The following is a 21,750-nucleotide window of genomic DNA, read 5'->3' on the forward strand; positions in this document are numbered from 1 at the left end:
ACTGGAAGTATGAACTTCCTATCTATCACTTTTGGAAGTTTTACACTAAATAATGGAAGTTTAAGTCTCCATAATACAATATCTTTTTCAACTATTTTTCAACAAATATTTTAAAAATCAAATAACTTGCACTTTAAGTTATATTATTAAAATTCATTACTTAAAGACACTTAAACTGATTGAAATTATGACTATAAAAGTAATATTGACAAAAGGTTTTGATATGATGAACTCTCAAGCTTTCAACTATGGAAGTTTTCTTCAAAATTTTGGAAGTTTTTGTACTTCCAAGGAATCATTTTTGGAAGTTTTTACCCGTTTCTAGGGAGTAATATACTTCCAAACTTCCTTTAACGGAAGCCCTGCGTAATGCAGCCAATAGGCGCGGGTCAAGCCGTAATGCAGCCAATAGGCGCGGGTCAAGCCGTAATGCAGCCAATAGGCGCGGGTCAAGCCGTAATGCAGCCAATAGGTGCGGGTCAAGCCGTAATGCAGCCAATAGGCGCGGGTCAAGCCATAATGCAGCCAATAGGCATGGGTCAAGCCATAATGCAGCCAATAGGTGCGGGTCAAGCCATAATGCAGCCAATAGGTGCGGGTCAAGCCATAATGCAGCCAATAGGCGTGGGTCAAGCCATAATGCAGCCAATAGGCGTAGGTAGACCTTGATAAACTTGAACAAACAATTTCTTATACCAAACCCACACTATGCTAAACAAACCATTTTAAAGTTGATCCTAATGAATTTGAATTACTCTGTTTTAAGAGCTATAAATTGTATCTCAAATTGAGCTAATCAGATCCTTATATATGTCACAACTGTAAATGAATGACCTTTGATTTTTGTTAAATGTTTTGTGGGTTTTATCTGCATACACAGGTGGGTATTGACTTTGTACCAATAGCTGATAGAAACCAATTTATACGGCAAACATGATCGGATGTGATTGAGTCCTTTTATTGACAGCTATAAGATAGGGACTGTACCATTCATAAGGATGTTTTTAACTGTTTAACGCCAAATATTATAGAGCTGTAGACAATATGATCTGAAATATCTAAGTTTGAATTAATGTTAGCATGAACAATGTAGCATGATACTTATACATTTCAACCAAGGTGTTATTTTGTGTTATTTATGCTAATTTTGATCGAAGTCTGATTGAGTTTAATTGAAATGCACATTAATACCTATAAATGGATTACAACTTTTTCTTTTGGAACTTTTGGAATTAATTCAAGAAAGTGAAATGATGTTATATGCAACATGTTATAGAGTGATCTAGCAAGGATAAACATGAAAACTGTTTATATTAATCTTGGTAAGTGTTTATATTTAGTTTTTAGAGGATAATATTGAATGTGTTTTAAGTTGAAAATATTTTTGATCTTTAAAAACCATGTAATCAGTCTTTTAATGTTGATTGTCTTACGTAAAATATTTTATGATTCAAATTTATAATTATGGTGTTAAAATAAAGGAAATGAGGCTGTTGATTGTTTAACACTATTTTTTGTATTACATTATCTATATTATAATACTTTAACTAAATTAACTTACTTTTAAGAAAGTATGCAAACTCATTACAATTCTGTGTTTAATTATATTTTATTATTTATGAAATAATTCCTACACTCCATGCATTACACTTATGGTAATAACATTGAAAATTGTGAAAAATGATTTTTAGATGTTGAATAAAAAATGATAACATATTTTTTTTTGAATTAGGCTTACAAATACAAATGTACATAATATAAAGTTTAAAATGATAATGGTAGGAAATATATGTTTAAAAAAATAATAAAAGAAAAAGTTTGAATAATGTAATGCAATTTTCTTAAGGCGTAAACAAAAAAATAAATTGTTTGTTTCAAGTTTACTGACCGACCCTTTTTCCCTTGACCCTCAGACCTTTATATTATTGCCTTGAAAAAAATATTTTTCATTTGTTTGATTTTAATCTTTTAAAAGCTAAAAATAAAGTGTTCTGGGCTTTAAACAATGCCAGCGATGCTATAACTGAGTGTATCAATCTTTTAAAGCATTAAACCTATAGTTTTTAGTAACCAAAAAAATGGTTAAATAAAATATATTTGCAAAAAAGATTTCTGACCTATCTACCTTAAAAATTGGCATGATAGTGAAAATAAAAATAAGGCTTAAGACAGAAAAAAACATGCTGGGCTAGTCACCTGGTCAAGTTATTGGATGACCGGAGCGTTCTGCATATTGATTTCCAGGCAACCATGTGTGTCTCGTATCTAGGGAGTATTTCCGTAGATAAATACAGAAAACAATTTATTCTGTTTTAATAAATGAAATTATTTCCATAAGTAAATAATTTTTATTATTTATTTAGGCCTAATGATTTTAATGATGTTCAGCTTTTTATTTAAAAAATAAATAAAAAATTATTCCATTTCTGTCACCATTATTTTACAGGATAAAGTTTACAACTTCTGAAATGAAATATGTTGATTTCAAAAGATAAATGCAAATATCAGGAGGAGAACAATTAAAATTGCATTAATCAAGATAGGCTGGCTATATCTATTATGAAACGTTAGCAGAACTCAATTCGGGCCATTAAATCATTGAAACCTCTGATTGATAAATGTATAATATGTTACAAATATGGCACCGCTGTAAGACACACGAAGAAATGCTTTTAAATTGCATACAATTGTTAAGCCATAGATGCATTGCATACGATTATGGGCTATGCAGTTAAGTTTCTATACAGTGAGAGAAATATAATTTGGAATCGATGCAGTCATATTATGTTATTATGAATAATGTAAAAATAATGGTTGTTTAAATTGCTTGAAATAAAAAATGTTTATGATAGGAATGAAATCTCTTGCATATAAGGTGTAAACAAATTAGAATTTCAGGTAGTATTCAGCTGGGCTGACATTAAATGTTATTAAGTACAGTAAGGTTAACTATTATGGAACTCTCTACTGAATCATTTTAAATGATATTTTTAAAATAACAAAATACCAGTCATGGGAGACTTTCTAAATTTTGGGTACTAGCATCTTAAAAATCGTCAATTGGTTTTCCAGTTAGTGCATTTGTTAGTGTACAAGCTTTTCACCTAAGCGACCCGGGTTCAATTTCCAGCCTAGGTGCATGTGAGTTTTGCTTGAAGTCACAAGTGGGTTTTTCGCCAAGTACTCCGGTTTTCCCCACAACACAACACCACACTCTTGGGTACCATTGTGCCAACAAGAGCGATTAATATACGTTGTAAGATGCAATAACTTGTTTCACAATTGTTGTAAAATAAATAAGTTTGAACAAAAATCATCACATTCAAATCTCTTGGAATAGGAAAAGGTTGCCATGGTAACTATCCTGTATCAAACTTTTAGATCTTATACAATTTAGAAACATATTTGTATAAAGATCATTTCAATTATAGAACTATTTAAAGGCTAAAATTTAATTGTCAAACTAAGGCTCAGGGTAATTGTTAGTAAAGATGTGCCCTGTGTCAATGGCCTTTTGGCGCTGCTTTTGCTACGTGTCATTTTCTTAAAAAAAATTACAAATATTCATGCATAATAAGATAAAAAATAACTTTTAAGATGTTTTTAGCCTGTCTGTTTTTTCGAAGTAAAGCAATGTACTACCTACCCTGGGTATTGTCATTAAGCCTTGTTGTTCATGTCATTGGAGGCATTGTGCAAAAACTTTTAATCCTGTGCATTTAAACAAGGCTTTTTTAAATGTAGCCCATCATTTAAATAAAGCCCTGTTTAAAGACACAGGACTTAGGCCTGACAGTCACTGAGCTGGAGACACGCAACATACAAACAACACATTCAGACCACACTTTCTTTTGAAATCTAATTGATGTTAATTGTAATGCACAGGTATCATAATCATTACGGAAGAAATCATCGGGGAGATCAAATTTCATTGACTTCTGTATCTTAGCTATCTTTGGTATTGATCTTCGAGTGGGTATTGTTACCCTTGTATTCCGATATGGGAATATTTGAACGTTTATTTGGCATATTTCACTGTGATCTTTTGTCCATAAGTTTCGCAGATAAGACTAACGTTTGTAAATTATTGTCAATGATTGTTTCAGTTTTATTCGCCTCTCTTGACAACACAAGCTTTTTTAATACTCTTGATAGCTTGATGACTTGTTGGCAGTTTATTAACTCTATAAAATATGTTATATCATTTGCAAAATGTCTACGGGTAGCTAGTTAGCTGTCAAGATAAAAAGCCATTTATTTTTATTTATGAATTTGCACTTTATAAATTTTCATTATTGGACTATGCAAAATGACACATGGTATATTTATTACTGTTTGTTCTGGGGTTACTAGGATTTTAAAACGTCAATTGTAAATGCATCTTTATCCAAGATACTGTTTGCCATTGATAAAGTTACTGGAACCATAGTTTTCAGCTAATTCCTGGTCTTAGTGGGTTATTCATTGCTTTACTGTTTTTATAAACAGTCCCCTTAAAGTCAATTATGTTTGATGTTTCTCAAAGCGATCTAAGAGTATTCAAAATGCTGTCATTCTATATCATTTTATATACACATTATAACACTGCAATACGGAAAATGATAAAACATTGCAATGGTAAAATGATTATACAATGCACCGGGAAAATGATAATATATTGCCATATAGAAATGGATAAAACATTGCAATTGGAAAATGATAATATCTGCAATGGGAAAAGGATTAAACATTGCAATGGAAAAAGGATACTTAATACACTGTGATGGGAAAATTATAGTTAACTGCAATGGGAAAATGATGATAGATTGCAATGGGAAAAGGATAATACACTGCAACAGGAAAATATTATACGCTGCCATGGGAAAATACTAGTGCATTGCAATGAGGAAATGATAATACACTGCAATGGGAAAATGTTATACACTGTCATGGGAAAATACTAGTGCATTGCAATGAGGAAATGATAATACACTGCAATGGGAAAATGTTTTACACTGTCATGGGAAAATACTATTGCATTGCAATGAGGAAATGATATATACACTGCAATGGGAAAATGTTATACACTGTCATGGGAAAATACTAGTGCATTGCAATGGGAAAAGGATAATACACTGCAACGGGAAAAATATTATACACTGCCATTGGAAAATACTAGTGCATTGCAATGAGGAAATGATAATACACTGCAATGGAAAAAATATAATTCGCTGCAACGGGAAAAGGATAATACACTACAATAGGAAAAATTATAATACACTGCAATGGGAAAATGATAATACACTGCAGTGGGAAAATTATAGTACGCTGCAATGGGAAAGGATTAAACATTATACACTGCGATGGGAAAATTCTAGTGCATTGCAATGGGGAAATGATAATACACTACAATTGGAAAGGGATAATGCACTGCAATGGGAAAATGTATAATACACTGCAATGGGAAAAAAGATAATACATAATGCACTTTGAAAAAGATTATACACTGCAATGGGAAAAATGATAACTTCCATAACATTTTATGAATAATAAGGACACAATTGCACTGTATATACAAACCAAACCTACCAAAATCTGTATGAAATTAACAAAGTTTTGAATAGAGGTCAGTTGCGCAAATAAGAAATGATAGCATTTTGTAATAAAATATTTTTGTGCAACAGTATTAGATTTTTGTATTTACAGTACTTTAAAAGTATCCAAAAATGTCTGAATGTTCAGAAGTCCATCATTTATGATACTATTTCATAAAAATAAAGATACTGTTTGTGTCTGAAACGTTTACTTTTTTGTTGAGTGTGCAGAAGTATTTGACTATGATTTCCACTTTCATTCACTTACAAATAAGGTTGGGTCAATTAATCAATGAAAGAAAGGGTTGTGACAAGTCATTTAAATGTCATTTCTTTGTGACCGTTCAATGATTTAATAGTGGAGAAAAAGTTCTTTAAAATCGACAAAAACAATAAACCTTTTTTGAATTTGCTCCGTCTGTCATGTATATAATATGGGTATGATTTCCTCTAATTGATTGATTTGGGGATTGTTGGTAAGTTTTGAAAAGTAACACCCTTGTTTTCAAATGATTTTGAAAATTAGGTATGAACTTTTATAATTATACCAGTAGATAACTGATTTGATAGAGAAAGAAAGCTAACTACTTGGATATTCTTTTGAAATTTATTTTTGTTTGAAATTTGATTTTTTTTTACAATACAAGATTACTATTAAGAAGCAGTTTCTTCAATTTTGAAACGTTTAAACAATGCATCGAATTCAATTATAACATTTGTTTGGAAATTATTTAATTGCAAATTGTGAGAGATATTATGTGTCATTTTGAAGTGAAATTTCAACTTGCAATGAATTTTAACATCAGAATATTCGCTGACAGCAGTTAAGCAAACTAAATGAATAACAATTAAGATGTTATAGAACATAGAATGAAGTGGAAGGTTCAGGATGTTTTATTGGGCGACAAATCGGACAAAGGTCTGTCTTTCAAGTGGTGAAGGAGATTTGATTCCGGGCAGAAGGGTGTTGTTAGTTCAGGAATGGTTTATATAGGTACTGGGTGTTTGTAAATTTGGTATTGTTTTGCACTGTGTGAAAAACTGATCATTTGGCTTAGTATTTATAATTGTCTGAGAACAAATTGAGTCTTCTGTCAGCCATGGCATTTGTCCATTATTCTTGCTTTTCTGACTTCTAGATTGTCTTAATTTTAAACAAAATATTATAAAGGGTTTTAGCCAGGGTTTTAAAGCTGCACTCTCACAGATTTACCGTTTTGACAACTTTTTTATTTTTTGTTTTGGAAAGAGCAATTTTTTGCGTAAATATCTGCATACCAATGATATAAGACTGCTGACAAAAAAACAGATCGCAGATTTTCATATTTCCAATCGAAAATTAATGTTTTATGGCTTAAACCGTTACGGTTTAAGAAAAATACATAAAACATCAAATTTTGAACTTAAATATAAAATTCTCGGATCTGATTTTTTGTCAGCAGTCTTATATTACTGGCTTTCATGGATTTTCGCAAAAATTGGCTCGTTCCGGGCCCCCCAAAAAAAGTTGTCAAAACGTTCAATCTGTGAGAGTGCAGCTTTAAAGGGGCAGGGTGCTGCAGAAAATGGACAGGGTGCTAATAGTTAAAATGGGTACATTGTATCAGGCAGTGAATTAAGAACTTAAATATTATAAATTTGGCAAAAATGTAGGAATGGCGAAAAATGAAAGAAATGTGTTTAATTGAAGTAGATATAGGTTTTAACTGCCATATATATTAAGTTTGTATGTATTTTTTATCACACAATAAAGTTTTTACAAAAACAAAGAAAATGATTGATTATCTAAAGCGAATCACTTCTAAGGTTGTCTCCATATTAAGGCAGATAAGTGCTACCAAAACAGGGACAGGATGCAGCATCCTTCCATAACTCTTTAGCTAAAATAAGCAAATCTCATCCCTCCGGTCAACATTTTTGTTGAGTTTTGCTCCACTTTTGCCTGAGAAAAAAAAACGAGTGAGAATTGTGACATCAGCTTGTTGTGTTTGTGTTGTTAAATGCTCACAAAAGAATTTCTTTTTGAAATCAGTGGCAAGTTGATTAAGCCAACAGCATCCCACAATCCCACATAGCGCTTTGTCAAAATGCTTCACATAGCGCTTTGTCAGATCCCTCCTCATAGCGCTTTGTCAGATTCCCTCACATAGCGCTTTGTCAGATCCCTTCACATAGCGCTTTGTCAGATTCCTCCACATAGCGCTTTGTCAGATCCCTCCTCATAGCGCTTTGTCAGATTCCCTCACATAGCGCTTTGTCAGATCCCTTCACATAGCGCTTTGTCAGATTCCTCCACATAGCGCTTTGTCAGATCCCTCCACATAGCGCTTTGTCAGATTCCCCCACATAGCGCTTTGTCAGATTCCTCCACATAGCGCTTTGTCAGATCCCTCCACATAGCGCTTTGTCAGATTCCTCCACATAGCGCTTTGTCAGATCCCTCCACATAGCGCTTTGTCAGATCCCTCCACATAGCGCTTTGTCAGATCCCTCCACATAGCGCTTTGTCAGATCCCTCCTCATAGCGCTTTGTCAGAGCCCTCCACATAGCGCTTTGTCAGATCCCTCCACATAGCGCTTTGTCAGATCCCTCCTCATAGCGCTTTGTCAGAGCCCTCCACATAGCGCTTTGTCAGATCCCTCCACATAGCGCTTTGTCAGAGCCCTCCACATAGCGCTTTGTCAGAGCCCTCCTCATAGCGCTTTGTCAGAGCCCTCCACATAGCGCTTTGTCAGAGCCCTCCCCATAGCTCTTTGTCAGATCCCTCCACGTAGCGCTTTGTCAGAGCCCCTTTTCATAGCGCATTGTCAGATTCCTCCACAAAGCGCTTTGTCAGATCCCTCCTCATAGCGCTTTGTCAGAGCCCTCCACAGCGCTTTGTCAGATCCCTCCACATAGCGCTTTGTCAGAGCCCCTTTTCATAGCGCATTGTCAGATTCCTCCACAAAGCGCTTTGTCAGATCCCTCCTCATAGCGCTTTGTCAGATCCCTCCACGTAGCGCTTTGTCAGATCCCTCCACATAGCGCTTTGTCAGATCCCTCCACATAGCGCTTTGTCAGATCCCTCCTCATAGCGCTTTGTCAGAGCCCTCCACATAGCGCTTTGTCAGATCCCTCCACATAGCGCTTTGTCAGAGCCCTCCACATAGCGCTTTGTCAGATCCCTCCTCATAGCGCTTTGTCAGAGCCCTCCACATAGCGCTTTGTCAGAGCCCTCCACATAGCGCTTTGTCAGAGCCCTCCACATAGCGCTTTGTCAGAGCCCCCCACATAGCGCTTTGTCAGAGCCCCTCCTCATAGCGCATTGTCAGATTCCTCCACAAAGCGCTTTGTCAGATCCCTCCTCATAGCGCTTTGTCAGAGCCCTCCACAGCGCTTTGTCAGAGCCCTCCACATAGCGCTTTGTCAGATTCCTCCACATAGCGCTTTGTCAGATCCCTCCACATAGCGCTTTGTCAGATTCCTCCACATAGCGCTTTGTCAGATCCCTCCTCATAGCGCTTTGTCAGATCCCTCCACATAGCGCTTTGTCAGATCCCTCCTCATAGCGCTTTGTCAGAGCCCTCCACATAGCGCTTTGTCAGAGCCCTCCTCATAGCGCTTTGTCAGAGTCCTCCACATAGCGCTTTGTCAGAGCCCTCCACATAGCGCTTTGTCAGATCCCTCCACATAGCGCTTTGTCAGAGCCCTCCACATAGCGCTTTGTCAGATCCCTCCACATAGTGCTTTGTCAGAGCCCTCCACATAGCGCTTTGTCAGATCCCTCCACATAGCGCTTTGTCCGATCGCACCACATAATGCATAGCACTTTGCCAGATCGCTCCACATAGCACTTTGCCAGATCGCTCCACATAGCACTTTGCCAGATCGCTCCACATAGCACTTTGCCAGATCGCTCCACATAGCACTTTGCCAGATCGCTCCACATAGCACTTTGCCAGATCGCTCCACATAGCACTTTGCCAGATCGCTACACATAGCACTTTGCCAGATCGCTCCACATAATGATTTGTTATATCGATCCAATTAGGACTTTGTCAGAAAGCTCACATAGCATGTATTTGTCAAGCCTATTTAATAGTCAATCCCAATTAAAAATGAAAATAATGTTTTTATTTAAAAACAAAAAAAAATGCAAATCAAGCTTGTATACTTAATTCAAACAAAACCTTGATATTGGATTATTATACATGTATTACGTTGAGTCATATCAAATGTGCACTTAATCTAAAGAATGAATTGTAAATTATACAAATCCGGATATTAAAATGTTTCTAAAATGGATTTACATGTACTAAGTTGAATCAAATATCAAATATGTACTAACTCCGAGGAATCAAATTTTAAGCCGTTCTTGCAATAAAAGGTTCTTAGTATGTCTTTGTGAAATTTTTGGCTATAGAATTTGTTTTGTTGGATGGATATTTAGTTTGTGGGTTCAGAGAGGAAAGAAGTTAAATATGTAATAAGCTGTGTCTATAAACTGGTTTCTTTATATTACTATGCTTAAGTTATAGTTAGATGACATAAAGTAGCTTTGCTCACTCCGCCCATTCTTAATCATTTTAAATTTTACTTCAGGTCAAGTTTTACTTTTGTCTGAGAATACTACCTCATTGGAAAACACAATTCGTGAACATAAACTCTGAGGCAGGGAGTGTGTATCGGATGAGTGGCAGTAGGCGGACCTTTATTTCTTAATAATCAAGCCTTAAGTGCTTAATGATTGCCTTTCTGCAATTTCATTGGCTGAAAATGTAGGTTGCATTCTCAGTAAAGGTATCTGATGTATAATAATGCAAAATTTTGATGCCTGGTATGAATTTCTCAAAGTTTCTTATAACAGGATTAAGCTAAGCTCACTTTTTTTCCTTTCCTATAATATGCGTTATATTTACTTCTTTCAGAGTTTTTAGACTTAAATAGGAATTATCTTTATGATAATCACAAACCTTTTTTTGTTTTGGGCTAATTGAAATAAGCTACTATAATAAGCCTGTTAGGCTTAAGAAGTTTTGAGGATTTTGGGCCTCGGGTGACCCCATATTCTTTTGGTATCATAAAAAAGGATTTAATGTGAAGAGGACGGATATATGAAAATAGAATACTGATAAAAATATTGCACACTGATCTGACCTTGAAACATTGAAAAATCAGTCATTTAACATTTGATTTTAGTTGAAATGAAACAAAAATAATTAGACAGCCATACGTTAACATTTCATATTTGTTATGTATTTTTGGTAATTTATTTTACGTATAAGTAATCAGCAAGCAATTAAATAATTAATACCTTTCCAACTATGCTTAAAGGGACTAGACACCAGATAGTTCCAAAATCGGCAAAAACAGTATTGCCTGAAAACAAGCCTAGAGTTGTCAATACGAACTAGTATTAGGCTGATAATGCATCACATTACATGATTAAAAAATATTTTGTTACTGTCTCAGCTGAGTTTACCCGTTTAAAAATAGCACAAAATGATTTCTCAGTTTATTGTGTGTATATTTTGCATGTGAAAGTCACGCGATTAATACAGATACATATACCAACGCTCGATTGCTGGTATTTATGTGGTAGACAAACCTATTAATTTTCGATTTGGAAAAATACGCAAAAACTGCAGAGATACACGTGTCATTAGCGATGTTAAATTTTACATCAGTAAGTAAGATTCAATGGGTTGTTTTCAATGATATAAATGTTATGAAGGTTTTTGACAATTTTCTTTTTTTTAAGTTGCAATTGTATCATCTGGTGTCTAGTCCCTTTAAAGTATAATTATGGGGTAACTGGGTATCAAAATTTTAACATTTGATTGACAATGGCTGGACCAAATGACAAACTTGTTTATACATTGGAGACCTTCAGTCCATTTCTGTCCACATTTCAATTGTAGGACTCTAATTGATATTTGAACAATTATTTGTTTACACAATTACCATGTTTTCATCATCAAAATGATAGGAAATAGTGCTATTGCTGCTTGAGAAAGCTCTAATAGAAGTGGAAAATCTGATATCAGAAAGCAATTAGCTTGAAGATGAGGCAAATAATGATAAAATAGAATTTTCCGAGATAGCGCCATTGTGATTTCATGTTCAAATACTAGGTGGTGACATTATATTGAGAAATCAATGAAAAAAAAATGTTTTTGAGTGTCAATATTAACATGTCGTGGTCTGTGTATTTCACCTTTTAATATATTTATATGCTTTATATTGTTGAGTTCCATTTTTGAAGTTTTTAATTACAGACCGAAATGTTGAATATGTCTTCATTTGATGTTGTTGAAAAGATTCTGTATGATATTCTTATGATATTAAATTCAGTTCACACAATGCTAATGATATATTTCATCCCGCTGTATTTTTAATGACCCTATATACTGACAACTATTGATAGAGATCAATTATCATTTTGGCGATAAATGCTCCATTTAATTTCTCAAACTAATAACTCCGTATTATCTAATAGTTCTTTCAATTTATCTGAGGGAATCACAATGATTAAATTCAGGTTTCAGTTTTCCATTTTTGTGATTTTATGAATTATAAAACACTCAAATGAAAATGATTATTAAGGCATTAAAATTCTGTCATGAAAAGCAGTGACAATCTTAATATAAGGTTGAAAATTTAAGCAAAAAAAAAAAAGTTGAGAGTATTTTATCTCATAATGCTTTTAAGAGGTATTCTTAAGTGTTCACTAAATTTTGCTTAATGTCTTCTTTTTCCCTATGTCTTGTATTCATAAGCGGATTTAGAGGGGGTGTACCTGGTGCGTGCCCCCTCAAAATTTGTCCAAGTTTACTTTTTATTTCAGTCATTTTTTCCATGGAATTTCCATGGACGTTCCATTGATATTCCATGGACACGCTGGAAAATGTACAGACGGGATAGGAGAGAAGAAAGTAATAAAACATGCTCAAAATGCACCATTTTTGACTACAAATTGTTACAATGGTCTTGAGGCAGTAACCCCAAACCCACATGCAAATAGTTTATGCCATGTTTTTTTGGTTCTTATGGAGGGGCGCGCCATGTCAAAAGGTTGCGCCCCTAAGTTGCCTCCCCTCTAACGTCAATTCCATGATCGGCACCTGGTATTTTTTCTGCCATCATAAAAATACCAATGGCCCAATAACCAAAGGTCTGACTGACAGGGTCCTTTTAAAATTTAAAAAATATGTAAAATTTATAACTGCATGGTAGGACACTAGGAGTAATCAAAACATAATTTTATGTACTAGGTTTTAAAACTGTATATTTCTTTGATATTAAAAGCTTTTTCAGGGTATCGTTAAAAACTATATGCATTTTTATGTTTTGAATACGGGAAAACTATACAGGAAGCTCCAGTCTTTTATTTCACCCGTATAAGGTGTATTGTACAGTGGCCCATTTATTGCAATAAAAAATTGAGAAATTTGATAGATATAAATATTAAATTGTTGTATCATTCTAGTATTACAACTATGTATTGAGCTTTTTCATTGCGCCACATGCATCGATGATAAGACTTCTCTAATTGATAAAATTTACCCTTGTTTGAATAATGTCATTTTAATCAATATAAATTCAATACAAATTTGAAATGAAATGAGGAAAAGGGTGAATGCTGATTTCTTGTTAATTTTGCACTTAAAGCCTAGAAGTCATCTATTTTATTTGCCAAAATATATAGTGTGGGATATTTACTAAATGAGATGTATAAACATGGAGTTAGGTGATATGTACTTGTCTTTACCGAGGAATTTTTCCACATGTAAGTTTTTCTTTGATTCTTCAAGCATTAAAATTATAGTAATTGTTGAAATTTTAATAAACTTAATTTTATGATTTCCATAAGTACATGTATATGATGAGCAATATGGCTGTTGAAAATTTTGCCATGGTGACCCTGAAAGAAAATTTCAGGTTATAATCTGATGTACAAATAACCTTGCTCTACCATCAAGCTATTGGTAATAATATTATTTTTTTTACACCTGGGGACCTTATATTATTATGCCCCCCCCCCCCCACCCCTTTGATGAAGAGGGGTATATTGCATTCACATGTTGTTTGGTAGACCAAACCTTGTCCAATTGATAATTAAAGTACTCTTGGGCCTAAGGGCCTCAAACTTGGTAGGGATGTCATGACAAACAGATGACCCCTATTGATTTGAGGTAAGTAGGTCAATGGTGGTGACCTTGAACACAAAAAGCTTGTTTGTTTCAGATAACTAGAGTATGCTTGATCCTATAGTCCTCAAACTTGAAAGGGAAGTTCGTTTTAACCAGCAGATGACCCTTATTGATTTTGAGATCCTTTAGGCAAAAGTCACGGTCGAGGTGACTTTGTAAACAAAAAGATTGTCCATTTCAAAACTACAGTATGCTTGGTCCTACGGTCCTTAAACTTGGCAGAGAGGTTGGTCATGACCAACAGATGATCCTTATACATTTTGAGGTCAGTAGGTCGTAGGACAAGGTCACAGATTGCCTTGTTTGCAAAATTTTATTGCCGAAAAGGGTGAAATTTACCGCTGGTTGGTTAGATATAGATAATAATGATTTTGGAAGGCTCTCAAAAAGTCTGTTTGAAGCCAAATGGCTGTGGAAAGAGCATTAAGGTATGACATACTGCATTGAAATCGAGTTACCATCTTTATGTAATGAAAACACTGTATATATATGTTAGATGCAAAAGTTGCAGCACCCTTTGTGAGGCCCCAATGAAATTTCTTGATTGCTAAACTTACTTTTAAATCTACTGGTTTCCTTCATCCGTTGACAAATAAAAGACTGGACAAAACAACTCATAGGGCCTCAAAAAAGAAAGAGTGAACAGATTATTGCAGCTACTCCATGAGGATGTTTAAGTGTCTTGTAACAACAATGCCATTTGTATTAAAAGAAATCTGGATGGTTCCACAGCAATTACATTTTGTAAAAAGGAAAGGCTCCAAGTAGCATATCTGTCTATGTTTGTTTTCATCAGGGCACTGAAAATACTGTAAATGTCTGGCAACCTCTATATAGCTACACTGCTGGTCTAAGACAGAGCTCCATTGACTGTAAATGTATGTAAACCTCTTTATAGCCACATGTTGGTGTAAGACAGAGCTCAATTGGCTGTAAATGTCTGTTAACCTCTATATAGCTACACTGCTGGTCTTAGACAGAGCTCTATTGACTGTAAATGTCTGTCAACCTCTATATAGCCACATGCTGGTCTAGGACAGAGCTCCATTGGCTGTAAATGTCTGTTAACCTTTATATAGCCTCACTGCTTGTCTAAGACAGAGCTCCATTGACTGTAAATTTCTGTCAACCTCTATATAGCCACATGCTGGTCTAAGACAGAGCTCCATTGGCTGTAAATGTCTGTCAAACTCTATATAGCCACATGCTGGTCTAAGACAGAGATCCATTGGCTGTAAATGTCTGTCATCCTCTACATAGCCACATGCTGGTCTAAGACAGAGATCTATTGACTGTAAATGTCTGTCAACCTCTATATAGCCACATGCTGGTCTAAGACAGAACTCTATTGACTGTAAATATCTGTCAACTTCTATATAGCTACACGCTGGTCTAAAACAGAGCTCCATAGGCTGTAAATATCTGTCAACCTCTATATAGCCACATGCTGGTCTAAGACAGAGCTCCATTTTGCTGTAAATGTCTGTCAACACTGCCTGGGCTGCACTAGTTTATGTCTGTCACCAGTGTTCGACACTAACGGGGTCCCGGGATCCCGAGGACACCAATTTTTCGGGAGGGATACCTGAACTTCAAAGTCCGGTATTCCGTTGGGACACTTAAATTTTGACCGATAAAAGCTAAACATCAATAAATAAATAGCGTTTCTTTTATTTATTAGATAAATTTAGGTCCCCCTAAATTTCTTAAAAGTGCATGCAAAAATGATATTATTATTAATACGTTGCACACACTAAAGCGAAAGTGTGGCTGACTTTTTGACTGTAGTTACGTCATGAATCTATAAATAAACAGGTCATTTCACAGTGCGCATGCGGGTTAACACTTCCGTTTTGTTGTTTACATTATCAACAAGGTCAGAGGTGACAGACTGTTATTATCGGTACAATAATTATGTTGAATTAGTTTGCTTATGTGTCAGAACCGCCCAAAAAAGATGCCAACACTACTGACCGTGATGACTTAATGATGCGACCTTCGAGTTGTTACGCTAACATTTACGGCACAAATACCGGAATCCTACTATTCAACATTTTTTGTTTTATGCTTTGATCGAAACAACATAGAAATAGAATTCCCAAAGTTTTATTAATGCAATCAATGTATAAAATTTTATGACATTTTGGGGCAAAAATTAACATACACAATTTTTCGGTCGTCTGCTCTTCCAGTATGCACTACACCTGTTTGGCAGTCTGATTGATTGATCAGCAGCTCTACTTAATATGAACATGAGTTTTCACAAGCCAGATGTAATAGTCCAACTGTTTCTTAATCAAAAGCACTGACATATGACAAGACCTTGAACCATGACTTATTTAATGCGTATTTTACGAAAATCTAAAAATAGTACCAACCATCAAGTTTTTGTTTACATTGTATCCATCTTTGTTTTTGACTGAAAACAAAAGGGACTTAGACATTCTACCTCTTTTGAACCCAATCTACTGACTAGGAGACCCATATCCTCCTTGCCATCGCCAGAGGTTCATATGTCTGACACTGTACTATTAACTTGTCATTACATGCTGTTGAAAACATGTATAATATGGTGTTTAAAAGACACTGTATGGGCATGTTAGATTCATTATTAAAACAGGTTAAGTAATGAAAAAAATGTAAAAAATGGAAGGGACTCCTAATTTCAGGAAGGGACACCTGATTTTAAATGTTGGTGTCCCTTCGGGATCCCTTGGAAAAATGGTTAGTGTCAACCCCTGTCTGTCACCCTTGATAGCCACACAGCTGGTCTTCTACAAGGCTCCATCGGCTGTTTATGTCTGTCACCCATTATAGAGTCACACAGCTGGTCTTCCCTAAAGCCCAATCGGCTGTTTATGTCTGTCACCAACTATAGAGCCACAGTGCTGGTCTTCATCAAGGCTCAATCGGCTGTTTATGTCTGTTACCCACTATGGAGCCACATTGCTGGTCTTCATCAAGGCTCCATTGGCTGTTTATATCTGTCAACCTCTATATAACCACATTGCTGGTCTTCATCAAGGCTCCATCGGCTGTTTATATCTGTCAACCTCTATATAGCCACATTGCTGGTCTTCATCAAGGCTCCATCGGCTGTTTATGTCTGTCAACCTGTATTATAGCCACATTGCTGGTCTTCATCAAGGCTCCATTGGCTGTTTATGTCTGTCAACCTCTATTATAGCCACATTGCTGGTCTTCATCAAGGCTCCATCGGCTGTTTATGTCTGTCAACCTGTATTATAGCCACATTGCTGGTCTTCATCAAGGCTCCATTGGCTGTTTATGTCTGTCAACCTCTATATAACCACATTGCTGGTCTTCATCAAGGCTCCATCGGCTGTTTATGTCTGTCAACGTCTATATAATCACATTGCTGGTCTTCATCAGGGCTCAATTGGCTGTTTATGTCTGTTACCCACACTAGAACCACACTGCTGGACTTCATCAAGGCGCCATGGGCTGTTTATATCTGTCAGCCTTGATGCAACATAAATATGTGAATTAGTTGAGCACCATCTTAGCAGTAAAGATTGAATGATTTCAGACTCTGAAGAAAAGGTGGAGGTATTGGCAAAGTTTTTCGTATGAAATTTAGTATGCATGTTACAACAAACAATCACACAATTAAGCTTTAACAATTGTCAAGTTATATATGTTACTTTATGTATCTTAAAAAACAGATGATCATTGGAGTATGTTTGCAGTGCTCTTGCTGAGGACAAACAAGCATTGAAAATTTATGTGATCTTCGCCCTGAAAACCTCACCTCATGCTTTGTTTGTTCACATTTGAAGAGTTTTACGGTCTTCTAAAACATTCCGATATTGAATAGTTACAATAGCTCCATATTTCTAAGTGGATTATCTGTATTCAAATATATACAAAATGCCAAAACAAATATGTTTTATCAATGTTTCAAATTGTGGTCAATATTCTAAGGTAAAACAAACATGTTCAGCTCTAAAGGTTATTCTATCACCCTATTAGCGTGTAAATCGAACCATAATTATTTTATGATGGAAATGTACTAAACTTTGAGCTTTATGTAAAACTCAAGAGCCAAACGAATTCTGTTAATAATGATTCAAAACTGGTTTCTTTTTAGCTTGTCTGGGGTGTTTTCCAAAGAAAACAGCAAGGGCATTGTTGAAAGATCAGAGCAGACATTTCAAATTCAATATTCCATGATTTCCCCGTTTCATCGTCACAAGTTCCTGATTTAACTTCACAAATTCATGATTTCAACTTCACGATTTTACAATTTCATGACTCTAACTTAATAATTCACGATTTCAGGATTTCACAAATTAACAATTTCAACTTCATCATTTTATGTAAAAGTTGATAATATGGCAAAATCATGAATTTGTGAAGTTGAAATCATGAAGCTGGTGATTTTGTGAAAAGGATATCATGAACTATTGTATCTGAAATGTCACCACAGGTCTTTTATACAATTGTCAAAGTGCTGATTTCATTGTCATCTCCAGTGAAATCATGCCAAAACCTTAAGTGACCCTATGGCATACAAAAAAAAAACGTTCAAAATATTTACATGGGACAAATGCTAATTTGCTTATGTCTAGCAAGGTACATCACTCTGTCTGAAGTACAATTATTTGTTGAGTTATGCCCATTTTTGTGCTTCATTTTTAACTATACACCATAATTATATAAACTATTTTCTCTTTCCAGATCCCACTGAGGTTGACCTTGATGATGTGGTAAGTGTCACAACATTTACTCTAACATAACTTTATTTTTAATGTATTTGTTGTTTTACCATGACAGTTATCAAAGATCAGTTTAATGATCATCCTTTTCATCCCAACAACTGTTCATTTGCAATAATTTAAGCATTCAATTCAGTTTCTTTTCCCTGTTTCTGCTATCCTTTTTGTTGCCTATACAGTCAAACCTGGTTGAATGGCCACCTGCTTATCAGGCCACTCCTAATTTCCCTTGTATGTTTTTACCCAACTTTTCCCAGATGTGACCACTTAAAACAGGTTTGACTGTATAGGTTACTGGACACTAAGTCTACATCGTCAACCACATCATTGTTACACTTTCTGATTGATAACTTTTGAAAGACTTGTTGTAGAACCATCTTCGTCCACATTGTCATCACACATTGTTTCTGATTAATTACTTTTGAATGACTTGTTGTAGACCAGAGTCCTCAAACTTGGTATGTACATTAAAGGGTCATTGCCAGTAGGTGACCTTTTTTGATTTTGGTGTAAGGTGGTTGAAGGTTGAGGTCATGGTAACCTTTACTAGGAAATTTATGGGCACTGACCCGTCAGACAACAAATCCAATTGGTGGAATTCTTTTGTTTTGAAATAAAGAGGTATGTTTATATTCATGGTATGGTTTCCCATCATTTTTTGGCAAGGGTTTTATGGATATGAATATGAAAAATCTCTGGCCTTTTAAACAGATTTCTCATTCATAAGTATTAGTGGTCATAATGCTACACTAAATGACATTTAGCATTTTAACTCTTACTGGACACTCAGGTTACATTCTCAAAATATCCATAGTTTTGACAAATGACCAGCTGCTTCAGTTGCCAAGAATCTGTCGAGTGCTGGGTCACTAATGTCAACAGTATCACTGGAAAATCCCACGTTTGCTGTGATTATTCTGTTTAAATACCCTCGTAATTCAATAAGTAAGTGCTCCATTTGGAAATCTTTGAGTTCAATCTTTCTCCTGATCAAACAATTTAAACAGTCGATGTAAGGCAGTATTTGCCTTCTTGTTGAATGCGGTAAATGCGATAAAAGATAAGTCTTGTAAGTCTTGTATGAGCGAAGAGCATACCAGCCTACTGTAAATAATGTGATGAAAACATTTCACTTTCATATTACTCCAGGTTATTTCATTGAATATAAATTTTCATTCAAGGGCTTGTTTGGGAAGTTAAGAGTTCTGTATTTACATGATTGAATGTTTGAAATTGGTCATGCTTTTGCTTATTGAAGTAAATGTTGGTTTAATAAGTTTATATTTTACTGGTAAACAGTTAAGTTTCTTAAGGCCTTTGTAAGCATCAGGCTCCAATAACATAAGATGACAAGTTTAAGTGTTGTCTGAACGGAGAGTATTAATTTAAATTTGTAAACTGAAAAATGTGTATTTGGGGGATGATCTTAAATAAGAATAATAAAACCTGATATTTGTAACAAATTCAAGTTTCACCATCAATGCTAGAGAAGTAACAATTTTCTGTTAGAATTCATGTGCACCAGATCCAAACCTTAAATCCGTTAATTCTTCGTAAAAGTTTATCTGAAATAAACGAATTGTTTAACTACAAGAGATGCCAGTAATGGCAGTTATACATACCATAAAAAGAATCCCAACACAAATTAATTATACTGTTTAATAATGTTTTTTATTGACTCTTACAAAAACTTGTATACTTTAGCTGCTCATAAGCCTCGATCTGTGAAGTTTTGGCTGCGGTACTAAGCTGCGACCGTATCTCTGTAGGGCACATAAAGGAGTTTGCAGGAGATGAAATTATCAGAGTCAAACTCTGACCAGGATGTTAGTAAATATGGGCCCTACACAGGCACATACCAGTATAAACATTTTCATTATTTAGGAGTACAGTACGTCCTGCAACTTCACATAACAAGATCTTGTGATGCATATATTTTGAAACTTCATAGGAATGCTGGTTGAGGATGTGAGCCTGCAATTTATGTGACATTTCACTCAAAAGTTATTGTGCATCCCAGATGGTCATTTACTTGTTAAAAATGCTCTGAATATTCTTCGGGCAGATATTATAACAATGGCAGAATGTAGGCACATAATATAGATGAGCATCATTGCTTTGTGCCTAATAGCTATCATTGATGGATTATAAGGCCACACCAAATTAATGTTTAGTTCCTCGGATTTTTGCCCCAAAAAATTGGAGCGAGCGAGCAAAAAAAATAAATAAATAAAAGTTTGTCAGTTTTCATAAAAACCGAAGCGAGCGAAGAGCAAAAATATATTTTTCCTTATATTCAATATAAATAAGAAAGATTGTTCAAAATAATTGCCCTTAAACCCATTTTAATGCCATCTTCAACTGAACCTCTAATGGACAATGTCAGAATACAGACTATTTATTCATACGTGTTTAGTACAAACATTATATCGATAAATCTAATGTCTTGTATAATTAAAACGTACTTTAATATGACGATCATTCATAATAATAAATAACCCTGCTTTTAGTAAAAAGTTTGAAACGACTTGTATAAATCTACCTGAATCAGTTTAACATCATATGCATCTGTATTTAGACATAACTTAGGATTGATTTGGGATTTGTAAAAAAAGATCACTTACACAGGCATCATCAAACATCAGACTCCATATAACATAGCCTAAATTTTGTTTTTATTATCACAGGAAAGCAATGACATGTACTTTTTTGGGTTATTGAGATGTTTTTATGCACCAGCCAATTCCAATTGTATATGCCCCCCCCCCCCCCCCCCCCCCCCCAGTCCGGAATAGCTGGGACATTGACTTCTGGTCTTTCAAAACCCGGGTAAAATACCCGACTGCACAGGGACACACTGCTGGTAAAATCCCTGCCAAATGGCCCCGCAACCCCGAATACCTATGTGAGGCCCACTCACGTCTGTCTTCAATATGAAGACAAAACCACTTTCACTAGGCACTGCGGGGCCACCTGAAAGGTAAAAACACAGCCCATTGCCTCTGCTGTCCCCGGTATACCCCTGGAACAAGGGCCAGGGGTGGGCGGGGCAGTGGTTACAATTGACAAGTATATTACAATCCCGGATTATGCTGCAAATAAAAACAAAATATAAGGTGATAAACTTAGCCGCTTACTTATGTTGAGGTATATCCAGACCAATGTTTATATCGCTATTTGTGAAAAGATATTTGTTCATAACTGTTGTTTTGTCAGAATTTGATCAAAAATGAGCTTGATACATC

At 35.3% G+C, this 21,750-nt stretch overlaps 1 protein-coding gene across 5 annotated transcripts in view; it reads left to right on the plus strand.

Moving 5' to 3' along the window:
• The first annotated feature begins 1,052 nt into the window (after window positions 1-1,052).
• Window positions 1,053-21,750, plus strand: part of LOC128214210 (regulator of G-protein signaling 22-like) — a 66,990-nt gene continuing 46,292 nt past the window's right edge. For 3 of the 5 annotated variants that reach the window (XM_052920556.1, XM_052920560.1, XM_052920557.1), the window contains exons 1-2: window positions 13,164-13,342; window positions 18,468-18,496. In XM_052920556.1, the coding sequence (XP_052776516.1) occupies window positions 13,279-13,342; window positions 18,468-18,496 (93 nt within the window). In that variant the 5' untranslated portion in view covers window positions 13,164-13,278. Of the gene's footprint in view, window positions 1,323-13,162; window positions 13,343-18,467; window positions 18,497-21,750 lie in introns of those variants that run through there. The other 2 variants (XM_052920558.1, XM_052920561.1) reach the window with 2 other exon arrangements.

This window comes from Mya arenaria, chromosome 13 (assembly GCF_026914265.1).
Source record: "Mya arenaria isolate MELC-2E11 chromosome 13, ASM2691426v1".
Classification (NCBI taxonomy): domain Eukaryota; kingdom Metazoa; phylum Mollusca; class Bivalvia; order Myida; family Myidae; genus Mya; species Mya arenaria.